The 18,577-nt window shown below is 35.8% G+C and overlaps 2 protein-coding genes across 2 annotated transcripts; one reads left to right on the top strand and one right to left on the bottom strand.

Annotated features, from left to right (window-relative positions):
• Positions 1–11,220: 11,220 nt before the first annotated feature.
• LOC122045028 (histone H2B-like) lies at positions 11,221–11,888 on the top strand. Its single transcript, XM_042605075.1, has one exon. It carries the CDS (start codon positions 11,278–11,280, stop codon positions 11,749–11,751), a length of 474 nt encoding a protein of 157 aa, XP_042461009.1. The 5' UTR covers positions 11,221–11,277; the 3' UTR covers positions 11,752–11,888.
• A 46-nt stretch (positions 11,889–11,934) lies between these two features.
• On the bottom strand, positions 11,935–18,329 carry LOC122045026 (probable ADP-ribosylation factor GTPase-activating protein AGD6). Its single transcript, XM_042605073.1, has 3 exons — positions 17,377–18,329; positions 14,022–14,111; positions 11,935–12,581 (listed from the first exon to the last, which is right to left on the bottom strand). Exons 1-3 carry the CDS (start codon positions 18,175–18,177, stop codon positions 12,117–12,119), a joined length of 1,356 nt encoding a protein of 451 aa, XP_042461007.1. The 5' UTR covers positions 18,178–18,329; the 3' UTR covers positions 11,935–12,116.
• Positions 18,330–18,577: the final 248 nt, after the last annotated feature.

Genomic DNA, 18,577 nt, shown 5'->3' with positions numbered 1-18,577 from the left:
TGTTGAACAATATATTGACTTGTTGTATGTGCTTCCAGACGGGAATGCCCCCCTAAATAAAATTTTACAATACGTGTCGATTACATCCCCTCTTGTCAACATTTCTCCATTCACACCAGATAAAAGGGAATACAAATTTAAACAAAAGGATGGTTCCTCCCAAACTATATCATTTATAAACCTACAAAGTAAACAAATCACAGATTATTTTTACAAATTCCTTTTTGATAACCTTAGCCCAAATATGTAATCAGATATGCATATATTATACTTTACTATTCAACTATTTCATTTACGTACTTCATTTCCTCCAAGGCTTTTAACAAGTACGCCACCTCTTCGTCTTGTTTTTTTTTCTTGGAAGACTTAAATTGCTTCTTGACATACTATGCATACAAACAAAAAAGCCAATTAGATAATCCATTATATCTAACAAATTGCAAAGAAATTTGCATATATCGTCTTACAGCAATTGCTTGTTTCCTCATTTTGTCATATTTGGCAAACATTTCTACATCCTTGTCTGCCTCTTCATCAGATTTATCTTCCATCATTTGTACAATATTAATTTCTTCTTCCATTTCATCCAAACCTATTTTTCCTTTCCCCTTGCCCACAACAACATATTCTTTGACAAATTTTTTTCCTTCTCCTATACTTGTAACTTTTTCCGCAGGCTCACTTATATGTATATTTATACGCTGCCTCTTAGGTAAAGTTTTGAGCCACAATGGACTATCAATTGGAGTATCCCTGTAATCATAGCGACTTCTGTCACGTCCTCTCCTACTTCTTGTTGTAACACCTACAGGTTCAATTTGAGGATCGTCTACAGGCTCGCTATATTGAGATTCCATGCCTTTTTTTTCAACTATTTTAAGTAACTCTTTCACCCTCTCCTTCAATTGCATGTTCTCCATTGTTAGCTCTTTATTTATGTTTGCTTGCATAATGCAATTACAACAATCCTTATTAATCTGCCTTCCTCCTACACTCACTTCAATTTGTGATGCCTCCATTGCATGTGGACTGTCCTCAACGCCAGCAAGGTTCTCAACCAATGATCTTTCATCTTGGTTAGGGATTAGGTTAATCACAACCTGTAAGAATATTAAACCACATGTTTAAACCATACTTTTTTACCAAACTATAGTCAAAGTATTCTAAATTTACCTCTTCAGATGAAACTTGGTTAATCATTTCTCTCACCTTACTAATATGTGAAGGAATATTCCTCCACTTATTTATTCTGGCTCCTTTTATTTTGTATGGTTTTGGATTGGAACATGCTCCAAAAACCATGCCTGATTCACCATGACAAGGATTAACTATTTTATAATTGTTCGCAAAATATTAAAAAATTTCACACAAATTAAACACTTACTGCCAAAAGACCAGCAAATCCCTTTAGGTAAGGGAGGTTGGTGTTAGCATGTTTTGTCTCAGTTGATGAAAATATGTCCCCAATCTTAGGTAATTGTGGAGCCATAAATTCATGGATTGATTCAACCCAGTTGAATCTATCAAGATTCTCAAAATCATCTACTATATCTATAAGACTTAACGGGACCTTATATGTACTAGAAGAAAATAAGACACAAACAAATATATACAAAATATAGAATTTGCAAAATAATAAAACATCATCTTCGACTTCAACGCGATTGCCATAAAATTTAAGCAACTCCTCAATTCTTGATCTAGTAGCTTCTTTTTTGTTTGAGAAGTAAGTTAGAAAAAGGTCACTGGATGCTTTAGCTGAATCAATCGGAATTGAAGCTCCTCGGTCTGCAATACCGAGCAGCAATGAAACGTCTCCTCTTGTGAAGCAAACCGGAACACCTGACCAAGTTAAATTATTATTAGAATTCTACCAACACATACAAAAGTATTAGGAACACCGTGGACATGATACAATGTCATATCAAGAACTGATACTCCATCGTATCAGGCCCACGTTGGGCCTGATAAGATGCCGTATCAGGCCCACGTTGGGCCTGATAAGATGTCGTATCAGGCCCACGTTGGGCCTGATACGATGCCGTATCAGGCCCACGTTGGGCCTGATACGGCATCGTATCACCCCCAAGTTTAGCAAACGCTTAAATTTTACCATACAACTACTTTGTAATTAAAATACAAATTTATAAATTGTACCTGAGAATCTAAAGGTTTGACTACTTGAATTCCAATTTTCAAATATATTTACCAAAATCCCACGGATGTGCTGCATATCTTCTATGTCCAAAAAAATACGAAAGGGTGACTGTTTGATCAGCATTATGTGTCGGTCATGTAAAATAACACCGCCTCCATGCGTTCCTTTCTTCGTGGATGGTTGAAAAAAACTTTTAAAGTGACCGAGGACACTGTTCCAATGCAGTTTCTGTCCAACATCAACTGAACCCTATACTTTATAAAAAAAAAAAAATTAAATCATACTAGTTCAGCTTCTCAATATCACAGAGTTTGTAAAATGATAACCTTTACAGCTAATTGATGTGGCGAGGATGATGATTCGCCCGATCGACGTCTTTGCGCCATTATGATACTAGCTGATTAATGTAATGTAAACCCTAGAATCCTTCACTGATGGCTCACGAACACTCTTGGTTTTTAATTAAACTGAAATGCTAGCTAGATGGCGCTTGAGAAAAACTCGAACTGATGGCTCGAGAACACTAAACTAGGGTTTCACAAGACCGAGCTGCACTCGCATGTCACGAAGGAGGGAGGTACCCTAATGATCGTTTTTTTTTAATATCTAAGTTTTTTAAAAATGTGGTTCGGATGCTTGGGAATTGATGACTGATCAGAGGTGTTGGTTGGCGGTAGGGTTATATTCGGTAATATACATCACTTACCTGTGTTTTTTGGTAAATACAAAACTGTGATGCGTTTTTTGGTAAATACATTAACTGTAGTACGCCTTTTGGTAAATTGCCGTTAGTTTTGCTCTAATTGTTTTTCCTCTAGGAATCATCAACATTGGCCAACGAGCGGAGCTCCATCCCCTTCCTTCGTTGACTCAAATAGCTTTAGCTTCGTCCCCTCCCTTCATCATCTCCGACATGGCCCTCCCAAAACTCGCAGTTTCAAAACTACTGTATGCTTTGCCCTAAAGATTTTTCCTCTAGAAACCATCGACTCCCTCTGTCGATGATAGCCAGTAGCTCCAGCTCCGTCCCCTGCACCATCTCCGACAATCATTGTTGTAGCTCCGTCGCAACAACGAGTAGATATGGGATTGTTTTGGAGTTGCATTTTAGGACATTTATTTAGGATGAGTTAGAACTTAGAAGGATTAATATAATGGGGCTATGCCTCAAATTAAACTCCTCATTTATTTAAAGCATGTTTTATTTGATTAGACACAAGGACGTCCCAAGGTTCCATGAGACCCTTGGCTGGAAAAAAAATAAATCTTTAATATTTTTTTTAAAAAAATAAAATTTACCCTCACCCGATCTACAATGGTGGGTTTAATTTTTTTTAAAAAAAATAAAATATTAATTTAAAATAGATTTTTTTTATATAATATTTAGTTTTCTAGCTTTTTGATATGCAAAATTATTAATTAAATTTTTATATTGAAGTTTTGATAATATTTTTTTTCAATTGATAAAATTGCTAGATTATTTAATCTTTTTTGAGACATTGTTGAACGTACACTTTATTAATTTTAATTTTGAAAAGCTTCTTTTTGTTAAAGATACACTAACATGTATAGTTAATAATATTCTACAAGTTATTCATGTATTAGGAAATTAATTTAATTTTTTTTATAAGGTTCAATACCTCAAGGGTGTGTTTGGTTCAATATATCATGTATAATCTTGGTTATGTGACATAACCAAATATTGTTTAGTTCAATCTAGTTAATGCAACAAAAACTTGTTTGTTTGAAGGTTTTATGAATAACCTAGTTTAATATTTTACTATATTACCCTTAGTTACACAACCAACTATACATAATAATAATAATAATAATAATAATAATAATAATATTATTATTATTATTATTATTATTATTATTATTATTATTTAAACTCTATTATATTTTACTATATTTTTACATTTTTCTTTATTTTTATATAATTTTTTATTTTGTTTTTTTTTATTTTTTTATTTTTAAGTTTTTTACTTTAATTTTTTTGTTTTAAATTTTTTTTTATGTTTTTTTACATTTTTTATTTTTATGTTGTTTAACATTTTTTTATTATTTTTAATTATTTTTAATGTTTTTTCTATTATTTTAAAATTTTGTGTTTTTTATCATTTTTAAAATTTTTTAATGTTTTTTCTATTTTTTAAATGTTTTTTTATTTTTTTTAAATTTTTTTAAAATTATTTTTATGGGTTTTTTTTTTATTTTTACATTTTTTAAAATTTTTAAATTTTATTTTTAAATTTTTTTTACGTTTTTCTTTTTTGTCACATTTTTCTCTTATCCAAGTGTATTTTGGGTAAAAAAATTTGTTAACCCCGGAATCAAGAAAAACTTCAGTTTTTCAAGATTTTCTGATTCCTGGTTGCATGCCCCTTTTGCTGACGTCTCGGGCATGAAACATTACTCGGGAATCATCGATTACCTAAATCAAACAAGATTTTTGTTGATAACCTTGGATGGATAACTAAGGTTATCAGAAATAACCCTCAACCAAACGCACCCCAAGTGTCATTTTTAATTCTGAATTTATTATTTGTTTTAAAATTTTTAATTCTAAAACTAAATCTAAACCATCAATATCAAATAACATGTCATGTGTTACAAAATTTTCAAGATATAAACATTTTATTTTTAAAAACTCATCATCAAGTAATTTTAACTTTTCTTTGTCATATACAACAACAACCAAGCCTTTTCCCACTAAGTGGAGTCGGCTGTATGAATCCTTTTACGCCATTGAGCTCTATCTATTATTATATTATCATCTATATTTAAATAAATCTTATCTTATTTTATTGTTGCTAACCAAGTCTTTTTTGGTCTTTCTCTTTCTCGTTTGATATGCATGTTTATCATAGTTTCACATCGCCTAACCGGAGCATTTATTAGTCGTTTAAGTACATGTTCGTACCATCTTAAACGTGTCTCTCGAAGTTTGTCCTCAATAGATGCAATTCCGACTTTCTCTCTAATGCTCTCATTTCTTATTTTGTCCATCTTCGTATGTTCACACATCCGCCTTAACATCCTCATCTCTGCAACTCTCATCTTTTGCTCATGTGCTCGAGTCATAGCCCAACATTCAGCTCCATATAACATAGCAGGTCTAATTACGATTTTATAGAACTTACCTTTAAGTTTAAGAGGTACTTTATGGTCACATAAAACACCCGACGCTCCCCTCCATTTCACTCATCCTGCTTGTATTCTATGTAAGACATCTCTCTCAATCCCTCCATCATTTTGTAAAAATAATCCTAAATATTTAAATCTCTCGGTTCCGGGCAACTCGTCCTCTCCTATCTTAATAATTGTTTCATTACTTCTAATATTGCTAAATTTAAATTCCATATATTCTGTCTTTAATCACTAAGTTTAAAACATTTCCCTTCTAGTATTTCCCTCCAAGATTCTAGCTTAACATTTACTCCTTCACGTGTCGTATCTACCAAAATAATATCATCTGTAAACAACATGCACCACGGTACTGTGTCTTGAATACGCGTAGTGAGTTCGTCCATAATTAGTGTAAAAAGATAGGGACTTAGGGTTGATCCTTGATGTAGCCCTATCTTTATTGGAAATGCTTCAATTACTCCGCCTGAAGTCTTTACTCTGGTCGTTACATCCTCATACATATCCTTAATTAGTTCAATATATGTTACGCTAACACCTCTCTTTTCTAAAATTCTCCATATAAGTTTTCTTGGACTCTATCATAAGCTTTTTCTAAGTCAATGAATATCATGTGTAGATCTTATTTTGGCTCCTGATATTTTTCAATTAATTGTCTAAGGAGATGTATAGCTTCTAGTGTCGACCTTCCAGGCATGAACCCAAATTGATTTTCTGTCACTGTGGTCTCCTTCCTTAATCTTTTTTCTATTACTTTTTCCCAATGTTTCATAGTATGACTCATTAGTTTAATACCCCTATAGTTTGCACAATTTTCTATGTCACCCTTGTTCTTATATAAGGGAATTAGAGTACTTATCCTCAATTGATCAGGCATTCTTTTCATTTTCAATATCATGTTAAATAATTTTGTAAGTCATTCAATACCTTGTTTCCCTAAGCACTTCAATACCTCTATCGGAATATCATATGGTCCAACGACTTTTCCATTGTGCATCTCATTTAAAGTTTGTTTTACTTCTGAAGTTTAAATTCTACGATAAAAATTAAAATTTCTATGCTCATTTGACCTAATTAAATTACCTAAGTTAAGTTGGTTACCTAAACCTTCATTAAAAAGTTGATGAAAATACCTCTTCCACCGCTCTTTTATTTCTCCATCATTTACTAATACCCTATTACATTCATCTTTAATACATTTTATTTGGCTAAGATCTCTTGTTTTCCTTTCTCTCACTTTAGCTATTCTATAAATGTCTCTTTCCCCTTCTTTTGTATCCAATTTTTGATATAACTGTTCAAAAGTTTCATTTTTTGCTTCACTCACTACTTTCTTAGCTTATTTCTTGGCTATTGTATATTTTTTTAAGTTTTTTCTTACAAATATATAATTCCTTATGAGCTATTAATTTTTCCTTCACTTTCTCTTGTACTTTCTCATTCCACTACCAAGATTCTTTACTTAGTGGTGCATGTCTCTTTGACTCACCGAGTACACTCTTAGCTACTATTTTCAACTTTGATACCATCTTATCCCATGTTGTATTAGAGTTATCGTATATTTCACTTAATGCTTGTATTTCTACCTTCTCCTTAAATATATTTTGTTCTCCATCCTTTAATTTTCACCACTTAATTATAGGAATTGTATATATTTTCTTTCTATTGATAATATGTTTGAGACATATATATCCAACACTACTACCATATGTTGGATAGTTAAGCTTTCTCCAGGGATGACTTTGCAATCTTTACAAATTTTTCTATCATTCTTCCTAACCATAAGAAAGTCAATTTGTGATTTATTATTCCCACTTTTGAATGTGACTAAGTGTTCTTCTCTTTTCTTAAAAAACGTATTAGCTAATATAATGTCATATACTATTGCAAAATCTAATATAGTTTTCCCTTCCTCATTCCTCGTTCCAAACCCATAACTCCCATGTACTCTCTCATATTCTCATTTTTCACTCCGACATGTCCATTTAGATCACCTCCTATTAAAATCATTTCATTTGGTGGAATATTTTGTAATATTTCATCTAAGTCTTCCCAAAACTTGATTTGGTAGCTTCATCTAATCTTACTTGTGGTGCATATATGCTAATTATGTTCATAGTTTCTTCACCACTATTATCTTAAGGGCAATAATTCTATCCCCTTTTCTAACTACTCCTACAACTTCATCCTTTAACAAACTATCTACAATGATACCCACTATATTTCTTGCTTTACTCTTTCCAGTGTACCATAACTTAAAACCAGAGTTCTCTATCATATTTGCCTTCTCGCCTGCCCATTTTGTCTCTTGTACACACAAAATACTAATTTTTCTTCTAATCATCATATATACTACCTCCATTGATTTACTAGTGAGAGTTCCTATATTCCATGTTTCAAATCATAGATTATTAGTTTTCCTATCATATTTGTTCTTATTAACATATGATGTGAGAACTCTTGCCTATTTAACACTACACCCAAGTTTTCATGGAGATGTAGCGGTCCCTGCTGAGACATCACAATCGGACCCTATAACACGAACTCTTGCATATTTATCACTACACCCGAGTTCTGGAGATGTAGCGGTCCTTGCCGAGACGTTACAGTCGGACTCTGCAACGCGTTCCTTCTGGGGAACAACCTAGCATTAGCACAATAGTTTATTGAATTCATTCATTGAAGATTTGTCATACTTTGACGCTGGCTGGCAACCTAACGCAACCTTCCTCCTTTATCCGGGCTTGGGACCGACCATGACCGGTCATCATGGGCGGAGTTTGAGAAGTGTATTATTACAACAAAAGATGTCTTTGATAATTGGGTTAAGGTAATTTTTTCTATTTTTGTGTTTTTTCATTTCTTTGATGATTGGAGTTTTTTTGCTAATGATATATTTTTAATTTAGAGTCATCTGGTTGCTACTGATTTAAGGAATAAAGAGTCTCCCACCTTGATGACTTGTGGTCAATTTACTTGGAAAGGCATATTCACAAACTGAGGAAAATTTTCCACACGAAAACTTTTTGTTGTTTATTTCATAAGGAGGGATGGATTATTTATCCTTTCCGATGTTTACTTGTTATGAAATAATGAATGAATGGATTTACGAAATCATCCGCTGATCAATTTGTTAACAACTTTTTATCCACCCAAAATCAGGTGGAACGTGTTCCCATCGCATCTCTTGCACCCCTGTCCTCAACCTCGGGTTCTTGTCCTCAATCTCGCTCCCACCTTGTCCTCAACCTCAAGAGTCGCTGACGACCCTCCTCTTGCGACAAGAATAGCTCATTCCTCCTCTTGCTCGATTCAGTAGCACACAGATTTTTCTCACCAAGAGTTTGGATTCGAACATGGTACTGGAATCCGATCTGAGAAGTTGCTACCGCCTCTTTGTCCTCCTTTTACTCATCGTGTTGCTTCTCGAGCAGGTGTTGCAGTTTGGTCATTCTCCTTTTTCCCTCAACCTCAAATCGAATCAAGAACAAAAAAAAAAGAAGAAAAACAAAGGAACATACAAGCAAAAAAGATTCTTCGAATCACTATGTCACATGAGGGCTTGTCTTAAGAAGATGAACAAGGCAAGACACGGATTTATATTATGAAATCTGAAGTGTTTCCCATCAAAACCAAACTTGCAGCCATGGAAACCGAAAAAGTGAAGATCTTCAGATTTCCCGACCAAGTTATTTAAAAAAAATCATATTTGTATTTTGAAATATGAAGTGCTCACAATCGCTCACAACCGCTCGAGATCGAACCATCATAGAAGAAACAGGGATTAGAAATGTTAGGGAACAGAAATCAGAGCTTACTTTGCTTGGAATTAGAGGGAGGCTTCTTCATGAAGAAGCAGATGAGGTTGATACTTCTACTTCCAGTTGCAAGGGTGGATTGGCTACTTCTGCATATTGAAGATTGATGTTTCGAGGATACGGGGAGGAAGGATTTTGAGGTGAGGGAGAGATGGGCCTTTCTCTCTTCCTTCTTTTCTCTCCCCTTCGTTCTTTTTATTTTCTCTTCCATTCCCAAAAGGATTTTCTTTCCTTCAATGATTCCTTTCCTTCCTTAATCCACGCCTCCAAGTAAACAGAGCATTGATGTTTGTAGGGGAAATATTGTGTCACGGACGCTAGTGCAGAAACCCAGATGCATTAGACTAGATAAATTTATACAATGAAGAAACTAACACATTTGAGTTTGAAAAAGACAAACATGTTGAAGGTCGCAGAGATGAAGAATCTAATGATGTCAACCAAACAATAAGAAAATCTGAGACTCCAAATTCATTAATTTGTCCATCAAACAAGAAGTCAACCGCTAGAAAAAAAATGGAAGTCTAATGATGTTCTAGGTGACTTGGTGGAAGTGATGCAAAGTATGTTACTTAGGCTAATGAGGAGATGAAAGGAATTTTCACATATTTCAAGAAACAAACCAAGAGTAGTGATAGAAAAATTAAAATATATGATGAGTTTATAGAACTTTTTTAATTATCCGAGTAAGAAATTATGGATGTTGGGGAGTACATTCTCAAGGATAAACACAAAGTTGACAACGCATTGCCAAAGACATTTTATGAGAAATTATGTGGTGAAAAAGCTCTCTGAGATCTATCCAAATTAAAATGGATTAGATATTTGAATTAGGATGTTGGTACTTATATTTTGATGTACTTTTTGGACGGTAATGATATTATTTTGAACTTTGATGAATGTGCGATTAGAAAATTTACCTTTTTGTTTTTTTTTTTCAAAAGGTCTCATTCTTATTGAAGATTTATTCCACATTTTATATGGTTTCATTATTTGTTATATACTCTAGAATGTTAATTGTTACATGAATAATTAGGCATTTGATGAGATATTGACATCATATTGTGTTATCTATAAAATGGGGGCGGGCTATAAAGGGTGTAATGAGCATAACTATCTTTTACTATAATATAAAATGTCTATATATATATATCATAACTATCCTTTACACAGACTCTATTTTTGTCATGGAAAATATCAAGTTCAATTCAAAGTTGCCTACTGAACAATCCACTCTGTGATGGCTGCTCAGCAACCCAGATTGGTTCGGTTTAGGGTCCAATCCACCTATCTACTCAGTTTTAGAGTATTTTTAGTGATTTGATACTAGATTTCAACTGGAGTTTTGGCACTACTAGACTGTTTGTAAAGAGGAGGATGTTCCTTTAGTGGACAGTATTTTTCAGAAAATATTTATTTTAAAAAAAAAATAATAGAAAACTCACAAATCAACGCATCCTAATCTTCCTAGGATTCGTTAAGATCTTGCATGATGTCTCTAATCGATCAGCTCAATCCTTTTCTTTTCTCTATCCGATTAATTGACTTGCCATAGCCGGGATTGTATGCATGGCTAGCTATTGTTCCAGATCAAGCTGCCTTGGACGTAAAGATGGAACATCCAAAATTTATGATCATTGAAAGGTTTTGTGATTTAACGTTCGGATCGCAGACGAATGCACATCTTAAAATCTTGTTTGTTGACGTCGTCCAATTCCATACTTGTGAACTAATCGAACCCGTCCATTTACCATGTTTGTTTGTTTATTTGTAAATGCACGGGTTCGATTAGTATCCTTGCTTCTCTGCTAATTAGGCATATAGCCTGCACCACTTATTGGACCTTAAATTAAGCCCGACTACAATTCTCTATTGGGCCTTAATTGAATTGGCCGGATTGGATGCGGTTTCGGGTCCGGGGGCCCTTTGGTCAATGATACTCAACAATCCTGACCGTCAATATTGTTTACATTATTTATGAATCCAACGGTGAAGACAGTAGACAACTCATCGATCCGGTCACGAATCATTCTCCCCAATCACCGCCATCCTCTTCTCTCCATATAAACTACCCACCCATCGATTCTTTCCCATCTCCAAACGCCATCTCGATCTCTGTTTCGATTCTTCGCTCCTTCGTCGATAACGATCCCAATGGCGCCTAAGGCCGCGGAGAAGAAGCCCGCGGAGAAGAAGCCCGCCGCCTCCGACAAGCAGGCGGAGGAGAAGGAGAAGAAGACCGCTGCGGAGAAGGCGCCGGCGGAAAAGAAGCCTAAGGCCGGCAAGCGCCTCCCATCCAAGGACGGCTCCGCTGCTGGCGTCGACAAGAAAAAGAAGAGGGCGAAGAAGGGGTCCGAGACCTACAAAATCTACATCTTCAAGGTGCTCAAGCAAGTTCATCCGGACATCGGGATCTCCAGCAAGGCCATGTCCATCATGAACTCCTTCATCAATGACATCTTCGAGAAGCTCGCCCAGGAGGCAGCCCGCCTTGCTCGCTACAACAAGAAGCCGACCATCACCTCCCGCGAGATCCAGACCTCCGTCCGCCTGGTCCTTCCCGGTGAGCTCGCGAAGCATGCCGTCTCTGAGGGTACCAAGGCCGTCACCAAGTTCACCAGTTCTTGAATTGACCTACGTCAAAATTGTTTCCTCATTGATCTCGTTATCTAGGGTTTGTAATATAGTACTTTCTGATTTTCTCCCCAAAGTTTCGTTGAATTTACCCGCTATTTTCCCATGAATTTTCTAATCTTAATTGTAAACATTGTCATGTCAGATCTTCAAATATCATACAAAAATATCAATCAGTAGGAAAGAAACAATAACACATCAATTTTATAATAATTTTAAAACAAAGAGGAAAGAGCAAAGATTACAAAATGCAGATGCAGTTCATCATAAGAAAACCCCACAATTTCGGACGCTATGAAATTTAAGTGTTTCCACCAAATGTATCGTAAATGAGATGAAGAAAAGATTTTGATACGATCTCAGATAAATCCACCTCCTGACCACTGCGAAACAGAGTGCCCATTTTGCTGGGAAGCCTTGTTTGATGAACTGTAATTGTACTTGTAATTGCCATATTCGTCGTCATTCTTTGCTTCATTGTCCCAAGCTGCCCAGCCTTCGATGCTTTGCTTTCCATTCCTCGGCTCGTCTTTGACCTCCTTATCGTCCCAGTCGTCCCAGGAGCTGACGGAGTTGTAGTGTTTGTTTGAATTTTCCTGCACAAATTTTTCATAGTAGCTGTTGTTGCTGGGGTTCTCGTCGCGGGGAGGCCAATTGTCCATCTTCCAGTCGATACCTTCTTTGGTGTATTCCTCGACTTTCTGCGACGCGATTGCCATGACGCCTCTCATGATTCCCCAAGTCTTCTGCCCGAGTTCAGTGGTTTTTGCAGTTACCACACCAACTGTTTCAGTGACTTTCTGATCGTACCCTGACTCTTTCATCTGGTGTTATCAAATCAGCAATTACAACGCAACAAGAACTAAGATAAGCAAAAAAAAAAAAACCAAGTTCACATTAGAAAACAAGACATCAACCATCTATTTATCTTTGTTAAGAAAATCAAGTCTGGTTTTTTTTCCTGATAGATCGAGCTTTTAGATTTTTAGTTACCCAATTAATTTTAACATGGTATCAGAGCTAAAAGAGCTGAGTTGAAATTATGTCTATGTTAAAACTAAAATCTCATCTATTTATGAGCTGAGCTAGTCGAATCAAGTATGCTTGCTCATGGAGCATTAAGAATAGAAATATTTAATTTTGTGTCTTTCTTAATAGCTCGAGCTTTTAAAATAAATGGCAAAAGTAACTTTCACACGCCCAAATCTAATGACTTTATCTACTTAACATTGTCACTTCCAACGATCATTCAATGCCAAAGTAATCTTGGCATTGGATGTACTAAACTAGCATTGTCAAGATCCTTAGAAGTGTCATCGAACATGAAGTTATACAAAGTCCTCTTGAATCCTGTACGCCTAATTTGTGGAATTTAGATTATTTAGTAGCTTTGAGGAACCCAATTTGGTCCAAGGTTAACACCTTAACATAACTAGTGCTGCTAATGGATGAACTCCATTAACCTAAAAAGCTTACTTATGAAACTCTGCAGAAGGTACGAACCATAATGGAGACATTGTCAAATTGTGCTAACTTCCTTCGGCATGAATCACATAAATAAAAAAGAACATGAAACACTTCATACTCCAATTGACTCTGAACCAATATATCATTTCAAATCCTGGATTCAACATGATTGGGAAAAACAATGGTCATACCTAACTTTAGAATAAAAAAAACTATAGTAATTTTTTTATCGTCGCAATGATTCTAAATAGCTCAATTAAAACAAATGCTGTTAATTCAACGAACATTTTAATCTGATAATTAAGAGTGGATCCATAGGAATATGGACATGGAGGAAACTAAGGATGCGTTTGATCTGTGCGTTTTCTATTTTCATTTTCTGAAAAATACGTATTTATGAAAAATGATATTTGGTTTGCATTTTCTATGTATGCTTTCTAAAAAATTAGATACTATTTTTTGGAAAAATATAAAATGTCTAAAAGTAATTTTCTATTTTTAGAAAACGGGCAAACCAAATGCAGCCTAACTTTTCCATACAGTTATGTCAAGAAAAATCTTATAGCAAGTCATGTAGGAACTTAGTTGTCTAAGTCGAGAATTAATTGAACTAACAGTTGTCTGTTTGTTATGGAAAACACCACCAAGGTCATAAGTGAAACAAAGTTTTATTTTTTATTTATTTATTTTTCACTGCTAATTGCAAAGACAACAAAGATAAAATAGCAGTATCTGACATAGTCGAATGCGTGTGCACAGCATACTGTCAGTAAAATCTATACAAGAAGTAGCAGTACCTTAGATGACAGCTCCTTTGTTCCTGCTTGAACAACATTAGCAGCAGACTGTGCAGCGGAGCTTGCAACTAAGGATAGTCGGCCAAAACCCTATTGATATGAGCAAGTACTCAGTCAATTTATTTTCTTAGCATCGGTTGTAAGTTATTCATTCAAATACTAACGACAACAACAAAATCCAATTGAGCATAACCGAAAGGTCCACTTCAAATTTTGTTACCTAATACAAATGTGAAAACCATACAATAATAGGTTGGTGTTAGAAGCACATATTACAAATGCTAGGTGATGTTGTGCATATGTGGCATACATTAGGTCACCCATTCGAGAATAAGACCTCACTTGTTAAGTCGATATTAGTGTATTAGATGATCAGTTAAGTGATTCAGATTCTTGCTTTCTTTTTCAGCACACTCAGCCAATATGTAGAGCGATTCAGAAGTGTTAGTGGAAAAAGAGATCTTTCAAAGTCAAAAAATATGCAAAATATTTCACATAAATTTTTATTGGCAACGGTTGATAATAATTTAAAATAAATAACAGATTCTTAGATGCCTAATATTTATTTCGCTTGCATGAAACTAAATATATCATATTGATCTCAATGATCTAATTATCAGTCTATGTCTCTTATCAATTCACAAATACAAACACTTAAAAATCCAATAAGCTGCTAAGTATGTACGGAATTATATTTTTAATAAACCTAAAACATTTATTTGAGAGTATATAGTTCTCAATTGAAGCTAATGCAAAAATGATCAAATAGTCAATAAAACACTATAATGATATGTATGCAACAGTAAAATTTCATGATATATATGCTAGAATCAAACTTGAAAGGGAAAATACAAAGTCAGATTTTTCACTGATTCTAAAGATTGCAAAGTCATCCCTGGAGAAAGCTTAACTACCCAACATAGGGTAGTAGTGTTGGATATACGCCTCAAACATAGTATCAATAGAAAGAAAATATATACAATTCCTAGAATTAAGTGGTGGAAGTTAAAGGATGGGAAGCAACATATATTTAAAGAGAAGGTAGAAGTACAAGCATTAGGTGAAATATACGATGACTCTAATACAACATGGGATAAGATGGTATCAAAGTTGAAAATAGTAGCTAAGAGTGTCCTCCGTGAGTCAAAGGGGCATGCACCGCTAAGTAAAGAATCTTGGTGGTGGAATGAGAAAGTACAAGAGAAAGTGAGGGAAAAACGAATAGCTTATAAGGAATTATATATTTGTAAGAACGAGGAAAATTTAAAAAAATATACAATAGCCAAGAAAGAAGCTAAGAAAGTAGTGAGTGAAGCAAAAAATGAAACTTTTGAACGGTTATATAAAAAATTGGATACAAAAGAAGGGGAAAAAGATATTTATAGAATAGCTAAAGCGAGAGAAAGAAAAACAAGAGATCTTAGCCAAATAAAATGTATTAAAGATGAATGTAATAGGGTATTAGTAAGCGATGAAGAAATAAAAGAGCGGTGGAAGAGGTATTTTCATCAACTTTTTAATGAAGGTTTAGGAGACCAACTTAACTTAGGTAATTTAATTAGGTCAAATGAGCATCGAAATTTTAATTTTTATCGTAGAATTCAAACTTCAGAAGTAAAATAAGTTTTAAATGAGATGCACAATGGAAAAGCCGTTGGACCAGATGATATTCCGATAGAGGTATGGAAGTGCTTAGGGAAACAAGGTATTGAATGACTTACAAAATTATTTAACATGAAAACGAAAAAAATGCCTGATCAATGGAGGATAAGTACTCTAGTTCCCTTATATAAGAATAAGGGAGACGTCAAAATTGTGCAAACTATAGGGGTATTAAACTAATGAGTCGTACTATGAAACTTTGGGAAAAGTAATAGAAAAAGATTAAAGAATGCCTGAAAGGTCGACAATAGAAGTTATACATATTCTTAGAAGCTATACATCTTCTTAGACAATTAATTGAAAAATATCGAGAGCAAAGACAAGATCTACACATGGTATTCATTGACTTAGAAAAGGCATATGATAGAGTCCCAAGAGAAATTATATGGAGAATTTTAGAAAGAGAGGTGTTAGCGTAACATATATTGAACTAATTAAGGATATGTATGAGGATGTAACGACGAGTAAAGACTTGGAGTAATGGAAGCATTTCAATAAAAATAGGGTTACATCAAGGATCACTCTAAGTCCCTATCTTTTACATTAATTATGGACGAACTCATTGCGCACATTCAAGACTACTGTGGTGCGTGTTGTTTGCAGATGATATTATTTCGTAGATGAGACACGTGAAGGAGTAAATGCTAAGCTAGAATCTTGGAGGAAACACTAGAAGGAAAGGTTTTAAGCTTAGTAGATTAAAGACGGAATATATGGAATTTAAGTTTAGCAATATTAGAAGTAATGAAACAATTGTTAAGATAGGAGAGGACGAGTTGCCTGGAACCGAGAAATTTAAATATTTAGGATCATTTTTACAAAATGATGGAGGGATTGAGAGAGATGTCTTACATAGAATACAAGCGTTGGGTGAAGGAGGGGCGTCTGTATTTTGTCTCCTATAAACACAAAATATAATTCTTCTCCTAATCATTATACTACCCCTATTAGAGTGCATATTTTATGGCGCTGAATGTTGAGATATGACTTGAGCAGAAGATGAGAGTTGCAGAGATGAGGATGTTAAGGTGGATGTGTGGACATACGAGGATGGACAAAATAAGAAATGAGAGCATTAGAGAGAAAGTAGGAGTTGCATCTATTGAGGAAAAACTCAGAGAGACACGTTTAAGATGGTACGGACATGTACTTAGACGACCAATAAATGCTCCAGTTAGGCGATGTGAAACTATGATAAACATGCATATAAAACGAGGAAGAGGAAGACCAAAAAAGACTTGGTTAGCAACAATAAAACAAGATAAAATTTATTTAAATATAGATGATGATATAATAGGAGATAGAGCTCAATGGCGTAAAAGGATTCATACAGCCGACCCCACTTAGTGGGAAAAGGCTTGGTTGTTGTTGGTTGTTGTATACAAATATATACTTGTGTGCACGCACAATTATGTTAAAAAAAAAAGTTTTGGTCTTCATGTAGTAGTACCCATTTCAGCAGCACATGGCACAGGGTGCATGTGCAATGACTACCGGTGTGTCTTCCTACAGATTCTTAAAGAGAATGTTGTCACAATTATGAGAAAATAGCAAAGCACTATGGTACATTGTCAATTAAATTAGCTTTTCCATGAAAAATATTCTACTAGAGATAGAGATAGTAGATAGGCAAGAAAGTCGTGAACTTAAAGCCATGATATTATAAAGAAGATTCAGGTGGATTGTTCATCACCTGAGAGACGACGGAAACTGTGTCCCGCAACACATCACTTTGGGGATTGTTCCTCTGAGGCGGAGGTGCTGACCCGAATCCCACATACTTCCCCCCTTGTGATGGTGGAATTCCTTCAGGTCGAGATTCATTTTCCTCCATCTTCCTCGTAAAGAAACTTTCCTTGTTAGCTGCCGATGCCTCCATCTGCGACCTAGTGTATTTCTCCTCCGTCGATATGGATATGGCAGTTAGCTTCGACCCCCCAAATCCTCCGCCAGTCCCAGCCCTAATAGCACCTGCCGACTGGTTCCTTGTCGCGTCTGAGTGGAAACCGTCTTCATCCCAGCTATCCCACCCGCCGTTGCTCGACAACTTCTTGTTATTCCCACCATTCAGGCCCAAGGGCGGACTTTTGCCAACGGAATTGAGGGCTTCCTTGACGACCGGAGGGTCCTGCCAGGGTCTGCTCTCGGCGAGAGCCTGGATCCGGTCGCGGTACACGGAGGCGGCACGGGTGTTGTACTTGGCCACGATGTCAGTTTCCTTGTCGACTCCGTAGCCGGCGAGAAAGGCGTTGAGGCGATCATTCCCGCCGGCCTCCATCTTCTTCAGCTGGATCTCGGACCACGAGTCCATGGTGACGGAGCGGACGAAGCTGATGTGGACGCCGAGGCCGCGGTGCTTCCCGGAGCACTCGAGGCACATAAATACGCCGTAGGACACCGATGCCCACTGCGGGTTCTTCTGCGCGCAGTCGACGCAAGTCTTGTTCCCCGGCCGCGCCTGTAGATCGCGCAAACGTCGCGACGCCGCCGCCATGACAGATCCGAGAACGATCCGAGTGAAAAGGAAGGGAACGGAAGCGACAGAGAGAGGAGGAGGAGGAGGCTTCTAGAGATCCGGCGTGCCTATCTCCTCCTCTCTCTCGTGTGCTCTGGACGGCGACAAAAGGGCTTAATATTTTCGCCCACCGCCGACAGTTCCCCTAAACGGAAAATATCATTTTAACCCCAAATTGTTATAACATTTTCAATTAACAAAACGCACCTCCACCTTTTATCATACAAGGGTAAAATAGAAATTAGAAAAACTCCTGAGGCCAAGTGAAATTTTGCTTCCTGCTTGAGTGGGAGGTGAGGTGGCCATTTGATTACTTTACTTTGTTGGCACCGGCGGCCAAATTGTATTTGAATTGTGAGTTTTCAAAAATTTAAAAAAA

Source organism: Zingiber officinale, chromosome 2B (assembly GCF_018446385.1).
Source record: "Zingiber officinale cultivar Zhangliang chromosome 2B, Zo_v1.1, whole genome shotgun sequence".
Taxonomy (NCBI): domain Eukaryota; kingdom Viridiplantae; phylum Streptophyta; class Magnoliopsida; order Zingiberales; family Zingiberaceae; genus Zingiber; species Zingiber officinale.
This window is presented reverse-complemented; position numbering and strand designations above follow the sequence as displayed.

What these genes read in the sequence shown, in the direction of transcription:
- LOC122045028 (XM_042605075.1), top strand. Translation starts at nt 11,278, where the DNA reads ATGGCGCCTAAGGCCGCGGAGAAGAAGCCCGCGGAGAAGAAGCCCGCC.
- LOC122045026 (XM_042605073.1), bottom strand. Translation starts at nt 18,177, where the DNA reads ATGGCGGCGGCGTCGCGACGTTTGCGCGATCTACAGGCGCGGCCGGGG. An exon ending in CAGTTTCCGTCGTCTCTCAG is followed by an intron (nt 14,112 to 17,376) that starts GTGATGAACAAT and finishes TCATATCAATAG; the next exon opens with GGTTTTGGCCGACTATCCTT. An exon ending in CAAAGGAGCTGTCATCTAAG is followed by an intron (nt 12,582 to 14,021) that starts GTACTGCTACTT and finishes TGATAACACCAG; the next exon opens with ATGAAAGAGTCAGGGTACGA.